Genomic DNA, 16,496 nt, shown 5'->3' with positions numbered 1-16,496 from the left:
AGCTCAGAGATGCCATGAATGCATTTGCACTGCAGTTACAACTGCATTAATAATGTTACAAGGTTAATGTATTACATATAAAATGAAAAAAAAAAAAGAATATAGAACTAGGAAATTATACTTTAAATATGAAACTATGAAACTTACTCCACCCTAAAATGAAAATTTTGTCATTAATCACTAACCCCCATGTCGTTCCAAGGCCGTAAAAGCTTAGTTCGGCTTCGGAACACAAATTAAGATATTTTTGATGCATTCTGACAACTCTCTGACCCTCCCATAGACAGCAATGTAATAACAACCATCAACGTCCAGAAACGTAGCACAGCGATCGGTAAAATAATCCATGTGACATCAGGGGTTCAACCTTAATTTTACAAAGCTACAAGAATACTTTTTGTACTCAAAGAAAACAAAAATAACGACTTTATTCAACTTTTTTTTTTTTTTTTTGGATACAAAAAGTATTCTCGTAGCTTCGTAAAATTTTGGTTGAACCCCTGATGTCACATGGATTCTTTTACCGCTCTTCTTGCTAGGTTTATGGACGTTGATGGTGTTAATTACATTGTTGTCTATAGGATGGTCAGAAAGCTGTCAGAATGCATCAAAAATATCTTAAAGGAGAACTCCACTTCCAGAACAACAATTTACAAATAATTTACTCACACCCTTGTCATCCAAGATGTTCATGTCTTTCTGTCTTCAGAAATTATGGTTTTTGAGAAAAACATTTCAGGATTTTTCTGCATTTAATGGACTTCATTGGTGCCATGGATTTGCCAAAAATGCAGTTTAAATGCAGCCTCAGAGGGCTCTAAATGATCCTAGCCAAGGAAGAAGGGTCTTATCTAGCGAAACGATTGTTCATTTTTTTTTAAATACAAATTTGTATACTTTTTAAGCGCAAAAGCAGTAGCACAGGCTCTGGGATGCGCGTTCTTGAGCGATTCGTTCATTTTGAACGAATCATTAATGTGACTCGGGATGAACGAGTCCTCTCGGGGAGTCATTTGTTCAGTCACGCATGCACAACATCCTATTAGGTTCTGTACTGGAATTAGTTCACCTGTTTCGAATCTTCGGGTTTTTCAAGTCGTTCGTTCATCTTATGGGGCTGTCACATGATGCTTATTTTGCTAAAATTAACGAAATGATTTGAAAAAAAGATTTGTTCATTTTGCTGAACGAGACTCAAAGGTCCAAGTCGGTAAAACGATCCGAACTTCCCATCACTACTATGAATCACGTCTTCGAATCACCACAAGTTCATCGTCTGTGTACTCCGGCTCAAAAAGGTAGAGTATGTCGAAAAACTCCATCTTATTTTCTCCTACAACTTCAGAATCGTCTGACATCGTTGTACCTTTTTGTTTGTAAACAACGTTTGACTTTCTTAGTCTTTGCGCATTCGCTTTGTTAACACTGGGTCTGTAGTTCCACCTACGTCCATGTGACCTTCCGACGTGATTCAATAGTACTTGAACGCGCATCCCAGAGCCTGTGCTATACAAGCTTTTGTGCTTAAAAATGTAAACAAATTGTTATTTTCTGAAAAAATGACAGATCGTTTTGCTAGATAAGACCCTTCTTCCTCGGCTGGGATCATTTAGAGCCCCTTGAAGCTGCATTTAAACTACATTTTGGAAGTTCAAAATCGGGCATCAATGAAGTCCATTATATGGAGAAAGATCATGAAATGCTTTCCTCAAAAAACATAATTTCTTCACGACTGACGACAAAAAGACATGAATATCTTGGATGACAAGGGGGTGAGTAAATTATTTGTGAATTGTTGTTCTGGAAGTGGAGTTCTCCTTTAAGTCGTGTTACAAAGACGAACAAAGCTTCTACGGGTTTGGAACGACATGGGGGCAAGTAAATAGTGACAATTTTCATTTTGGGGTGGAGTAACCCTTTAATGAGTGAATCACTGTATCATTCATTCAACCCATTTGTTCACAATGTCCAGTTCATTCAGGAATAAAGCAAGTCACTTGGTGGTTTCAGAGCTGCATATACGTATACTACTCTACATCTAATTAGGGAAGCACCGAAATTTCAGCTAGAATGTTTCTGATTTTATTACATTTGGTGTAAATGGCAATTGATAATGGATAATGTATTGAGAGTAACAAGATCACACCAGCTAAGGATTGTGCAGCCTGTCTGTGTGTGAGACAATCTTGTGAAGAAATCAATGCAAATAAACACAACTGCACACAGAAGAGACATACTGTGGTAAAAATGTAGTTTTTATATTTATAACATATAGCCCAGTTAAGCAACATAACACGACCAAGAAGGTGCAGAGTTCAAGTGAGTAGATAATATACATATTAGTACAATATTGTCAATATTGACTGTTTTGCTTGATTTATTTGGTATGAAAAGTCCAAAACAAAGATCACAGCAGAACAGTCATGCATCTAAGCAACATACAGCGGTGTTTTGTTGCTGAATGATTCAGCATTTCTGAATTAATCATTTGAGTCAATGATTCAGTGCTCCATTCATAAAGACAGGCACTTGCTTCATTCTTGAATGAATAAGCCGTCTGAACGTATCATTTGAAGGAATGACTCAATGACTCATTTGTAATGACAGTCACTTGCTGCCACCTATTGGTGGTTTACTTTCATATTTAAAAGTAGCTTATATTTGCATTTCTCCCCCCCAACATTTCATATTATAAAAAAAAAAAAAGTTTTAAACACCAAGCTCATAACGTTATTTATAATTATTGCAGTTTTGCAATGTAAATGCTTTCATGCTACATTTTAGCTTTATTAAACATGTGTAAATGCATCTAAATGCCACTTCAGCTGCTTCTGTTTCTTTTTCATTGGTTTTGTTAATACCGATTTCATTTGATTGATAACAGCGCTATAGTGTCTTATCAAATTAAGTGAAATGATTAATAAAATATAAGAATTTGAAATGAAAGATGGTGCATGCACTTAATACGGTTAGGGAAAAATGTCCTTTAAATAGGCAAAAACAAACAAACAAAAAAAGGACCTGGAAATCAATTTAAATCAATTTTAGTATACAGTATAAAATGTTGTCATATAAAACGTAATTTCCCAACAAAAAAATTGTGGCCAGTGAAAATGCAGAGTGGCTAGTACTTTTGGAAAACCACCAGCCACAGTGTCTTGTGAGCAAAAAAGTTAATGTCAAGCCCTGGTAAGGGTAGTTTATTAATATGCAGTTTTGAATTAGCAGCTGAGCGTGCAACTTAAGCCTTCTCAATAGACGGACATGGTATTTCAATAACCACTCATAGTAAAATCAAAAAGGAAATAATTTTATTATTTGCTATCTATCATTTTTGGTGGAAATGTCCTTTCACAACCCTTGTGGTAAATTGAGTCTGCTCACAGAACGCCAACACAATGATCTGACAGCATTAGCCGGCAAGTTCGCTTGTCAGGTCTGTCAGCAAGTCTGGTCTGGAGCCAATTTTACGATGCATTGTCAAATATGACAGTTTCACCACGCCACACATCATGACTAATAAGTAGACGTGGCGACAGTGAACATCGAGTCAGGTGTTGTAATCCCATTCTCTGATCGATTCCCACAACGTTCTCACCGCCACACACTTCCACGGCTGCGCTAATTGGGCTAAGTGACGTTTGAAGTCATCTGCATTGATTTTGCTTGAATTAAACAGAAGACGTCTGTTTGCTCATTCAATAGAGGAGCTGCTCTTGGCTCTTCTCTAGGCGTATATTCAGCACTCATTATACGGCGGCTGTCTTTATAGGCATTGTACTTGCTGTTTCACTCGTTTTTGCTGAGGGAACATCACTTTATTATTTGCATTCTGTCAGCGAATCAGAAAATGTGAGGAAGTTGAGTCCATGTTGACAAATAATGCACCAATTATCTGGTTAACTAAAAAGATTCAAGTTATATCTGTAGAATAATATTTATTTAACTAATACACTTTCAAAATAGATCATTCAGAAGTTTGGGGTCAGTAAGACTTTTTAGTATTTTTGAAAGTAGATTTTTCTGCTCTCCAAGGCTGCATTCATGTGATTAATAAATACAGTAAAAACAGTAACATTGTGAAATATTATTACAATTTTAAATAACTGTTTTCTATGTGAATATATTGTGAAATGAAATGTATTCCTGTGATCAAAACTCATCAAAAATCATTATTCCAGTCTTCAGTGTCACAAGAACATTCAGAAGTCATTCTAATATGCTGATTTGCTGCTCAAGAAACATTTGTAATTATTACCAGCGCTGAAAACAGTTGTGCTGCCAAACATTTTTTGTGGATTCTTTAATGAACAGAAAGTTCAAAAGAACAGCATTTACTAAAAAAAAAACAAAAAACACAACTTTCTACATGATACTGTAATTTTTAATCAATATTAACGCATCCCTGCAGATAATAAATAAATAAATAAATAAATAAAAACTTTATGGAATGGTAATCTAATGAGCATAGGCCTACTAAAACAAATGAAATCAAGTTATTGCAATTGGGTAACAAACAGCTGCATATTTAAGCAAGAAAAAATCTGGGCTGAATCTGGACTGTCCTTGTCCAGTTGAGCAAGAAAGTGTAAGCTTTAAATCTAATTAATCAGCTGGTTATATGCTGAGTGTGTTGTTGATTTCTGTGAGCTGCCTTGTACTGAAAACTCTGCATAAGACTTGCATGCTAACTTCTCTCTTTGAGCCAATCTGCAATAAAGCAAGCATGAATAATTCAGCGCCCCACAATGCTTTCTCTGGGAGAAGAGGCGCTTCTTGCGGTTTATTGTAACAGTCAATTTCACCCCACTGCCTGAACTCAAATCGCACGCCACGGGCGAAAGCTCTACTCCATTCCCGCTCCCAAAAGATGGATTCGCAGAAAGGCTGCGCAGGTTTATGAATGAATCTTATATACCTTCCATCTATTTCTCTGCTATCAGAGCCTCACTGCACTGCAAACATGACAATATGTGTTTCCAATTTTGTGCCTGTTTAAGATAAAGACCAAAAAATTATAAATCAAACATTGTACAGTGGTAGATCCATTGAACACAAATGATCTTCTAATGTTAGTGCCTTTATTTTATTTTATTTTATTTTATTCTATTTTATTTTAGAATTTATTATTCTATAATTATTTTTATTATTCTAGAATTTCAACTAAAATTATGCCTAAAACTATGGTTATTTTTTACTACTGTCGTAGTATTTTCCCATCTGACTACAACTGTTTTATTTACAAATAATATACAGTATATGTGCCTTGATTGCTATGAATTCTTAGTCCTTATATATTTAAATATGTTCTTACTTTTACGTTAAAGGCAGATTGTAATGTTTCTGCTCTGTTAATGGCACTTCTACAGTACCTGCCTGATCCGCAAGGAGTAAATTGCAATTCTGAAGGAACACAATCTCAGGCATCATTAGTCCACTAAATGGAGTAATGAACAGTATGCTGGATATGAGGAACTCAAAAAGGTCTGTCCATGCATTAATAACTGTATAACTGCATACAGTTAAAACCAAAAATGATGGTTGTAAAATCATTGGTCCTTGATGTAGAACATCACCTAGATAGTGACCTTTAGGTAGTTTGATTTGAGAAGCCTCAACTAAAAAAAGTAAGGACTTTTCACTGAGAAACTGCTAATAAATTAAATATTAATTAAATTAAAAAAAGAAGAAGAAGAAGAAAAAAAAAAAGAAAAGAAAAAAGAAACAGGAAATAACCCTGGATTAAACTTGACATTTTGAAGTATTGTCTTTTTACATTTATAAAGTTTTATTTATTTATTTATTTATTTATTTTACTAAAGGTTTAACTAAATTAAAATGGGAAATGTTACTTTGGCAACTCAAATAAAATAAGTTATGTTTGTTTATTTATTTATTAGTTTTAACTTTTTGTTTGTTTGTTTCTTTCTTTCTTTTTTGTGCATGCTGTGTATTTTATTTATTTATCTATCTATCTATCTATCTGTCTATCTATTTATTTATTTTTATGTTAAACTAAATGAAAATTAGAAATATTGCACTGGCAACTAGCTGAAATAAAATAAGTTTACTTTTTAAATTTATATTTTATTTTAAATTAATATTACATTTTTGGTTCCCTGAGGCAGAACACTGTGAGTAAAGGAAAAAAAAAAAGATGAGTCTGTATAGCTTTCATACTACACTTAACCCTGATTCAACATTTTCAGTCTTGAAAGTTCAGTTAAGAACATTTATCTGATGATGACTATTGTACAACATCGCAGAATGGTTGTAGAAAGGTTCTCTGAATTTCGTCGACCTTAAAGGGTTGTCCTGCGAAGATCGCATTTAATTCAGCTCACACGCCAACAGACATTTTTCACCTCGCTGATCAAATATTTCTGAACAAAAAACATAAAGCAGAAATAGGTTACTCCCCAAGGTGATTGCTCAATATCCACCTTATGAGCACGCTAGCTTATATATTATTAACAGGTAATAAAAGGTCCAAATAAAACCAGACACTGCGATATATTTATATAGAGCCGAGGACACTCAAATTGAGTCTGTGAACCTCAAGGTCGCCGCAATATTCCTCTGGACCGGCCCGAGGAGAAAACGCTCGAGCACCAAATGGTGCATGAACAGATGAATCTTCTGAAATGTCAAGCTTATCAATTAGGGAGGTGATAATTGCTTGAATGTGTTAATAAAGTCTTAATTTATTGCCAATAAGTTCTTAAATCATCACCTAACCCATCATTTAGAGGCGTGACTGAATATGATCGTTGCCGTTTTGTAAGATATAAACTATCAGCTTGTCTGGATAATTCCAGTCATAATAGGATAGAAAGTTAGGAAGCCTCTGGGATTTTTTTGTGCAAACATTTAGTGTCCCAGAGTAGTCACATAGCTGAAGAGCCAGAGGCTCCTGTCACGAGCTGTGAAACTCCTGAAACCTCTATATTTTGAAATACTAGTAGCCATGGAAGGTGTCTAAATTATAAAACACTTTTTTTCTGCAAAATATATACTCTACTGAAGTATGGACTAATTATAATTTAATTTAATTTAATTTAATTTAATTTTGAAAATAGTCTAATTTGCTCAACAAGTACGTATTTATATATCAAATTATATAGTTTTTAATATTTTTGACAGGAGTCTTGTTTGCTCAACTAGTATGTATTTATATAGCAAAGTATTTTATTTTAAATACATGAATAAATTGTAAATGTTATTGCAAAAAAATGCATGTATTATTATTATTTATTTATTTATTTATTTATTTTTTGTTAATCAAGGATGCATTAAATTGATCTAAAGTGCCAGAAAAGACATTTGTAATTTTCAGTTAAAAAAGTTGTTCTTTTTAACTGTATATTCATCAAAAATCCTTAAATAAAAGTGTAATGCAGTGTAAAAAAAGTATAAGTAACTATTTTTAATACATATAATGCAAACAATTATTAGTAATGAGCATCAGTAATTATTGAACATCAAATCACATTAGAATAATTTCTGAAGACTGAATAATAAAGACTGAAGTAATGATGCTGAACATTCATCTTCGATCACAGCAATAAATTACATCAACAATATATTCACGTAGAAAGCAGTTATTTTAATTTGTAATATTTCACAATATTACTGTTTGTGCTGTATTTTTAATCATATAATCACAGCCTTGGTGGGCAGAAGAGACTTCTTTCAAAAACTTCAAAAAACAAACAAACAAACAAACAAATACTTTTGACCTGTAGTGCACAGTAAGACAATAATTACTATATTATATACAGCATTAAAAAGCTAAATGTATTTTCTTTTTATGTAAAACCCCACACCAATAGGTCAGTGGATGCAGAGACTGTCCACAATGGGAGAAATCAATACGTTCATTAACGTGCCTGAAGGAATGAAACTCCTGCTTTACATTTAAAAAGAGCCAATCACGTGTTTACTATAGAACACACATTCACATGAGCTTCTTTGTGTATCTGAGCTGAAGAAGCACAATTGATGACACCATTATTTCCGCCTTCTATTCAAGAAGATGGAGATAAATTTGCATGACTAGAAATAGCTGCTCAGTTACATTACTAAATGTGGTCTGAGTGACTCTATTTATTTATTTATGTATTTATTTAGTCTTAATAAAAGCACCCACAGCATTTTGACAAGATAGAAAATCAATATACTCCCACTTAAAAATTATAATAAAAAATGTAAATGAGCAACAACATATTGTTTTCTGTTAGACTTTATAGGACATGCATTATAAAAATGTTTAAAACAAAACAAAACAAAAAAGCTTGTGTTACCTTCATGCGTACGTGACAAATGCATTCCCGATATTCTTGAGAAACGCCGACAGTGTTTGGATCATTACAGCTCTTCTACGCGTGTGTACGTGTGTTTTTCGGTTCCTTCTTGCTCTTGACACATAATTTTCATCAAGTAACACACCAGTAAACACAGGCGCTCTGTAGACAGTCATGTGTCATTGCGTCGGGGCCTGCGGCGCTTTCTGGATTCAGATGCCACACTGTGTCATTTTAATAGCATATCAAACACATCAAAGGAAACAAGCAGGTGGAGTTGTTAAACACCATGAGTGCATGTTTAGACCATTATATTGACATTCCCAATATGGCCATGCTGCAGATATTTAAATGGACTATCAACCAACCTTGACTGCACTCAAACAGACACTTCTCTCATATATGCCGTGGGCTACAGGCACATAGTTAGAGCCCGTTTGACTGCTGCCTGACATGACTGTCATAGGATTCCCATATGAAATCACACATCTTTTGTTTAAAGCAGTGGTGTCCATTCTGTAGAGTTCAACTCTTAAACTCTGCCAGTACAATTAAATACTTATGGCTTCATTTCTTTACTTGCAAGATGTAAGCATTCAAGGTGTTATTTTGGCCAAAGCCTGCAACAGACTACACACTTATTTAATTAAATCACACCCTTTTGTGATTTGATAAACATACTAAGGCATATTGAGATTTAGACTTTAGTTTAACTGATACAGTGGGTACAGAAAGTATTCAGACCCCCTTCAATTTTTCACTCTTTGTTATATTGCAGCCATTTGCTAAAATCATTTAAGTTCATTTTTTTCCTCATTAATGTACACACAGCACCCCATATTGACAGAAAAAACAGAATTGTTGACATTCTTGCAGAATTATTAAAAAAGAAAAACTGAAATATCACATGGTCCTAAGTATTCAGACCCTTTGCTCAGTATTTACTAGAAGCACCCTTTTGATCTAATACAGCCATGAGTCTTTTTGGGAAAGATGCAACAAGTTTTTCACACCTGGATTTGGGGATCCTCTGCCATTCCTCCTTGCAAATCCTCTCCAGTTCTGTCAGGTTGGATGGTAAATGTTGGTGAACAGCCATTTTTAGGTCTCTCCAGAGATGCTCAGTTGGGTTTAAGTCAGGGCTCTGGCTGGGCCATTCAAGAACAGTCACAGAGTTGTTGTGAAGCCACTCCTTCGTTATTTTAGCTGTGTGCTTAGGGTCATTGTCTTGTTGGAAGGTAAACCTTCGGCCCAGTCTGAGGTCCTGAGCACTCTGGAGAAGGTTTTCGTCCAGGATATCCCTGTACTTGGGCGCGTTCATCTTTCCCTCGATTGCAACCAGAATGAAAAACACCCCCACAGCATGATGCTGCCACCACCATGCTTCACTGTTGGGACTGTATTGGACAGGTGATGAGCAGTGCCTGGTTTTCTCCACACATACCGCTTAGAATTAAGGCCAAAAAGTTTTATCTTGGTCTCATCAGACCAGAGAATCTTATTTCTCACCATCTTGGAGTCCTTCAGGTGTTTTTTAGCAAACTTCACGCAGGCTTTCGTGTGTCTTGCACTGAGGAGAGGCTTCCGTCGGGCCACTCTGCCATAAAGCCCCGACTTGTGGAGGGCTGCAGTGATGGTTGACTTTCTACAACTTTCTCCCATCTCCCGACTGCATCTCTGGAGCTCAGCCACAGTGATCTTTGGGTTCTTCTTTACCTCTCTCACCAAGGCTCTTCTCCCCCGATAGCTCAGTTTGGCCGGACGGCCAGCTCTAGGAAGGGTTCTGGTCGTCCCAGATGTCTTCCATTTAAGGATTATGGAGGCCACTGTGCTCTTAGGAACCTTAAGTGCAGCAGAAATGTTTTTGTAACCTTGGCCAGATCTGTGCCTTGCCACAATTCTGTCTCTGAGCTCTTCAGGCAGTTCCTTTGACCTCATGATTCTCATTTGCTCTGACATGCACTGTGAGCTGGAAGGTCTTATATAGACAGGTGTGTGGCTTTCCTAATCAAGTCCAATCAGTATAATCAAACACAGCTGGACTCAAATGAAGGTGTAGAACCATCTCAAGGATGATCAGAAGAAATGGACAGCACCTGAGTTAAATATATGAGTGTCACAGCAAAGGGTCTGAATACTTAGGACCATGTGATATTTCAGTTTTTCTTTTTTAATAAATCTGCAAAAATGTCAACAATTCTGTGTTTTTCTGTCAATATGGGGTGCTGTGTGTACATTAATGAGGAAAAAAAATGAACTTAAATGATTTTAGCAAATGGCTGCAATATAACAAAGAGTGCAAAATTTAAGGGGGTCTGAATACTTTCCGTACCCACTGTAGATGCTTTGATAGATGATAGATTCTTACTTACTTAATGTCATTAAAGTTAACTAACAGTCAAAGAACTATTTAGTCATTGTTCCTTCCTAAACTCTATAAATCATATTTCACATTGTGTAAGTAAAATGGATTGTGAAAAGCTCTGCATGTTGACTTTAAGAGACATTGAACGATTGGGAAGATACAAGATGAAAATCATTTCGACTGTGTACATCGAGCTCTAAAGGCTCTCTATGTAATAATATTGACACAGTGTTTGTGGTTAAAATCAATCCTCGTCCGTAAAAGTCAATACATTTCTCCATCACTCTTAATAGGTTTCACCCACAATGGATTCCAAGTATCAATATGTGGTTTATGTGGATATGCGTTTGCCCTCCGCCGTATGAGCACCTGTCTTTATCTATCTCTTTCCCACCTTAGATGAGTTCAAGTCGTTTCTGAAACGTCTGCCTGCGACACACTTCCTGCCGGTGAGCAGTGTGCACCTGCTGTGGGGCAGCGACTGGGACCTTCAGAACCGCTACCGGCTCTTGCAGAGTTCACTGGAGGCCCAGAGACTGAAGATCCAGCGCACGGCCCGGAAGCTCTTCGGTCTGAGCATTCGCTGCCATCACAACCCCAACCACCAGATGCCCAGAGAGAGGTGAGAGGCATTACAACCTAATACCTTATAAACCTGATACCTAAAACTTTATAAAATAATGCAGCAGGAAAATAGCATTCCAAAAACTACTCACAGCAGATCTCAACGGAACACTCCTAAAAATGTATGTTCCGAAATGGAACAAAAAAAAAAAACTTTTTAGTAAACAGTTCTTAAAGGAACTTTTTTTTTTTTTTTACAGTGGGAAGAACAGTTTTAGAATTCAATGAATCATTTTACACTATAAAGAACCTTTTGTGTACTGGCAAGTTTAAATGGATGTTAAAGATTCAATAATTCAAGAATTCAATCAATCCCAATAAAGAAGCTTCGTTTTTTTAGAAGTTAGCTGTCCACTGTCAGCAACCTTTCTGGAAGTACTTTCCTATTCATTTCACAATAGGGATTTTAAGAGATTCTTGAACTAAACCAACCAGCTCCCAGCTGAATCACAACATTACAACATTTGATTCCTACACAATTATTCAAAAATACAGGAAAAGGACAAAGGCTACTTAATGTATTTCTGAAGGAAGAAACTATTCATTCCATGACTACTCTTAAAAAAAGGTTCCCTAAAGAGGGTTTTCACAGTGATGCCATAGAACAAGGATCCTCAAATCTGGCCCACAAGATCCACTTTCCTGCAGAGTTTAGCTGTAACCCTAATCAAACACACCTGAGCATGAAAATCAGTGTCTTCAGGATCATTAGAAAATCACAGGTAGGTGAATTTGATCAGGGTTTAAGCTAAACTCTGCAGCACACTGGCCCTCCGCAGCAAGATTAGAGGATCCCGGGTATGGAAGAACCATTTTTGGTTGGCCAAAAAATCAATCAATCAATCTCAAACACAACTGTTAAAAAAGTTTCAAACATTCACTGATGCTCCAGAAGGAAACACGATGCATTAAGAGCTGGGGGTGAAAACTTTTTGAATTTAAAGATTAAAGTAAATTGTACTTCCGGTAAACATGCAGGTATCCTCTGTTGCTTCCGAAGGGCAGTACTAAATGGAATATATACATATATATATATATATATATATATATATATATATATGAAGAGTTCAGATGCAAAACCAGCTAAAAGCCATCTCGGTCAAAAATGAGATAATGATACTAAGTGAATGCTCTCGACACATATTATACGTCCATTAAATACTTTTTCTTCAAACTCGCTAAAATACCAGCCTCAGCCCAATCAGAAGTACCGGTACTTACATAGAAACCTATACATCTGAGCCTGATAAAAATGCATTTTTTAAAGAAAGATGTCAGATGGATTTAGCTGGTTTTACTTAATTTCAACAAATTAAGGAAAATCTGGGGGTGAAAACTTTTTGAATTTAAAGATTAAAGTAATCCTACAGTAGTTACCTTATATTAGCAGTGCTTTCTTAGGTAAGTACATTGTAAGTACTCTGTAAGTGCTTGCAGGTATTGTAAAATAAAGTGCATTGTTAAATATGTGCAGTGTAAAAACATGTACAGTATGTACACATTAAGTGCGCTGTATGAAATGATTCATTTAAATGTAAATACATAGTAGTAAAGTCCACCTAATATAAAGTGGAACCCAGAGTGTTATTTGTTTTAGTCTATTTAAAATTGCAATACACAAACTAAAAGGATGATTCAAGAGCTTTTTAACTATTGATTATGTAGATCTAGCTAGCCTTCACTAGTCTGTGAAAACTCATAACCCAGCTCGCATTTCCAAGATGTCAGTGATTTCTGTAATTGGTCGATGTTTCTTCAGGATTGCATGTAGTGTAGGACTTCACTGGGAATTTGACTATTAAATGGTTTTATTAAAATTAAGTTATACATAATTCTGTCAGAGCAAAATGCCATAGTTAAACAATTTTGTAGAGCTTCCCTGCTGGGAGAGTAAAAAAAAAAAAAAATGGTTAAGCTGGTTTCCTTGCCAAAATTGTATTTAGCCGGTCAGCAGGCTGATTTGTCAACCTAGTGAGCCATTATCACAGACCAGCTAACCATTCAGACAGGAATTCTACCTGTCTGTTTGTCTTTGCTTGTTCACTGGCTGCCTTATCTACACATATTCTTCTTTAATCTTTTCCATGTTGCCTGTTGTAGACTGACACTTTTGTACAGTTATTTGAATGCATGTTTTGGCCATGCTCTATTACTGCAGTATCATTAGTTTCAGATTTTTCCATCCCTAAACGACAGCTAAGAACAAAAGCATCTCTCAGATAGTCTCTAAGACCCACCTAAGCTGGTGGATTCTGGCTTGAATAAGTTGTGAAGTGAACCAGACTTCATGCTGATGAATTGTGGTTTAAAAGATGACTGATATTCAGTAATATTAAAGATTTAACTGCATTAATACGGTCAGATGAGAATGATATTTGAACAAAACTGAACTGGATAATGACAATGTTCTCTTCTGTAGAGCTGCTTTACAGCCGAAATTAAAGTTGTTTCATAACTGATACATTTTGCATTGACTTTGTTACTGACCTGAATTGAATCATAATTTAGCATAATAACGGCACTATTATCTTCTGTATCTTCACTCTAAGGAAAGTGTCTGTAAAAAATATAGCACTGCTATTGTACTGCACTCTAAAAATGGTGGGCTAAAAAACAACCCAACTTGGGTTATTTGGCAACCCTGCGCTGGGTAGATATTGGACAGAATGCATGCTTGGTTTTATTTGGCCCAGCTGGTTGGGTTAAATGTTTTTACCAAACATGCTGGGTTATTTTATTTATGTCAGCTATTGTTTGCTGGCTTAAAATGGACTGGAACTTATAAACAAAAAACAAAAAACAACACAGAAACAGAATTACTAGAGGCAACAGCAATAATCAAAAGATGAACATTTATTATTAAGCAAGAACACATGGACAAAATACAAGACTGAAAACTGAATTTATTTGGGTGAATACAGCTTACTTTACAATATTGCATTCATTTAAACTCATTTAACAAGCATTTTAGACATAAAAGGTGTAACATTTAAAAGTATCATTTTAATTTTAGTGTATTCAGCCGTTCTCTGTAATCTCTTTTTTACCTTTTTTACCGAAATAGCGCTAATTCTCGTGCTGGTGTGTCTTTGAAATCTGAGCCGGTGAAGGCATTCTGTTTGCCGCGGTAACTTTAAACATCAGACCGCCAGCTCGCGTTTCACTCGTAGATGAAAGATGCTGTGACTGACTCCAAAACCTGCCCATAAACACACAGTAATGACATTAGAGAACATATTTTAACATAAAATTAAATTAAACTCAGTACTATAACAAATAAAATCAAAAGGCCAAAAGGCGTTTCCATCATGCGAAGTGACCACTGCTGACGCAGCTGACTGACGTTGCGTAAAATAATACAATTTACAGCACGTTAAGTAAAATGTATACACACCTTTATTCCGCTGAAGAAGTGCACCAAATTAGCAGTGCTGAGAACTGTTCTCTCCTGTAGAGGACTCAGAAAGCCTGCACTCTGACTGTAACTCAGCAGCTGGGTTGTTTTGTCGAAGACAGACTTAACCCAGTGGTTGGGCAGAAAAAAATAACCCAGCGTTAAAAATGAACCAGCACCTGGGTAAAAAAAAAAAAAAAATATATATATATATATATATATATAGATATATATATATATAAAGATTCAGCAAGTTGAAACCAGCATTTTTGGTAAAAAAAAAAAATATCCCAGCACCTGGGTAAAAATATTAAAAACAACCCAATAAATAGACCCAACGGACTGAACCCAGCATTTGGGTTAAAAAAAATAACCCAGCGTTTTTAGAGTGTGTGTAGTAATGCAAAGCTGCTTTGAAACAATCTATATTGTATAATGTGCTATAGAAATACTCATAGCTTAACTTGAAAGTCCAAAGTCATGAGATAAGCCTTTGATGAATAAAAGAGAAATCTTTCTGACTGGACTGAAATTACAGAGCCCAATGGTCTATTAAAAAGTGTCAAAAAAGCTGCCTGAAATGCAGACAAATAAAGTTATCTGTCCACTAGGAAAGTTGACTTATCAAACAGAGAATAACATGCGCACTCAGGAAATGTAAATAAATCAAAGTCTAAAATGAACGACAAAAAACTGTTTATACAGTTAAAGAGTTGAAGAGCATCAACTGTCACTAATGTGGAAGTGGCTCACCCACGCTCCAATGGCGGCTTTGACAAGGTCTGTGCTGAAGCGTTATCAAAGCCGAGCAGAGCAGAGTCAGAGCTCTGTGGGGCTCACATCAAGGACGTTTGATGGCAATAGCACAGAGAGAGAGAGGAATACAGAACGGAACTGACTATTTTAATTCCAGGTAAGCGCGGCAATGTTATCGGTTCAGCGTTGTGCGGCAAATAGAAAAGTTGCCTGTGATTGTCATGGCTAATTCGCTAAACACTGGACTTCAAAGTACAGTGTTGTTCTGCTGAGGGTGAGAGAGTCAATTTCTGTTTATGTGCAACATACTATATTCATACTTCAAAGTCAGAGTGGCTAGTTTAGCTAACAGATAACAGTGCACCAAATTAGCATCCCATTTGAATAAACTAAGCAGCAGGGGTAACGATTCGTCATGGTAAACAATCTCTGGGGGAAAGCGTCGAGTTTGAACACAGCCCCCGTGGTTATACACCTCATCTTCAATTAAGACTTAGGATAGAAACATACTTGTGCATACCTAATGAACGCTTTACTACTGTAGTATCGAATATCAGTACTTGAAAATGTGTGTTCCATTAACCTATTCTGTCCAAATAATGCAAACTTTTTTGTAATGATGTGATCATTACAAACTTTCAGCTCAAGTATACTGTAAGTTGTTAAGCATGTAAAAAGTTTGCAGCTTTAACCGTAGGCTGAAAATTGTTGGGAAGGTTTTTTACTGTTATTGCTGCCAACCGTCGGTTTGCTGAGAGACATGACATTATATTCCACACAACTATATGACAACCCAAGAAACATATGCATTCGAAATATGAAACCTGTGATGAGTTCTGAAGACAGACAATATTCATGCGCTACAGATATCAAGAACGAATGCACATATACACCCAAAAAAAAAAAAACAATAGCCATAACAAACAGTTTATCCATTATGAAATATAGTTCATTAGCATAGCTTGCTGTATTGATGTATATCATAAACACTGCTCGTCCAATCAGATTTTAGAACCGAAAGTACTTGTTTTTGTGAGCATCTTAGTTCAGATCA

The 16,496-nt window shown here is 35.9% G+C and overlaps 1 protein-coding gene across 1 annotated transcript in view; it reads left to right on the top strand.

Annotated features, from left to right (window-relative positions):
* Nucleotides 1-16,496, top strand: part of brinp1 (bone morphogenetic protein/retinoic acid inducible neural-specific 1) — a 176,780-nt gene that overhangs the window by 151,479 nt on the left and 8,805 nt on the right. Inside the window, exon 7 of the mRNA XM_051110054.1 lies at nt 11,068-11,290. Coding sequence (XP_050966011.1) covers nt 11,068-11,290 — 223 coding nt within the window. The remainder of the gene's footprint in view (nt 1-11,067; nt 11,291-16,496) is intronic.

Source organism: Labeo rohita, chromosome 5 (assembly GCF_022985175.1).
Source record: "Labeo rohita strain BAU-BD-2019 chromosome 5, IGBB_LRoh.1.0, whole genome shotgun sequence".
NCBI classification, from domain to species: Eukaryota; Metazoa; Chordata; class Actinopteri; order Cypriniformes; family Cyprinidae; genus Labeo; species Labeo rohita.
The sequence above is the reverse complement of the archived record's forward strand: the minus strand, read 5'-3'. Positions and strand labels throughout refer to the sequence as shown.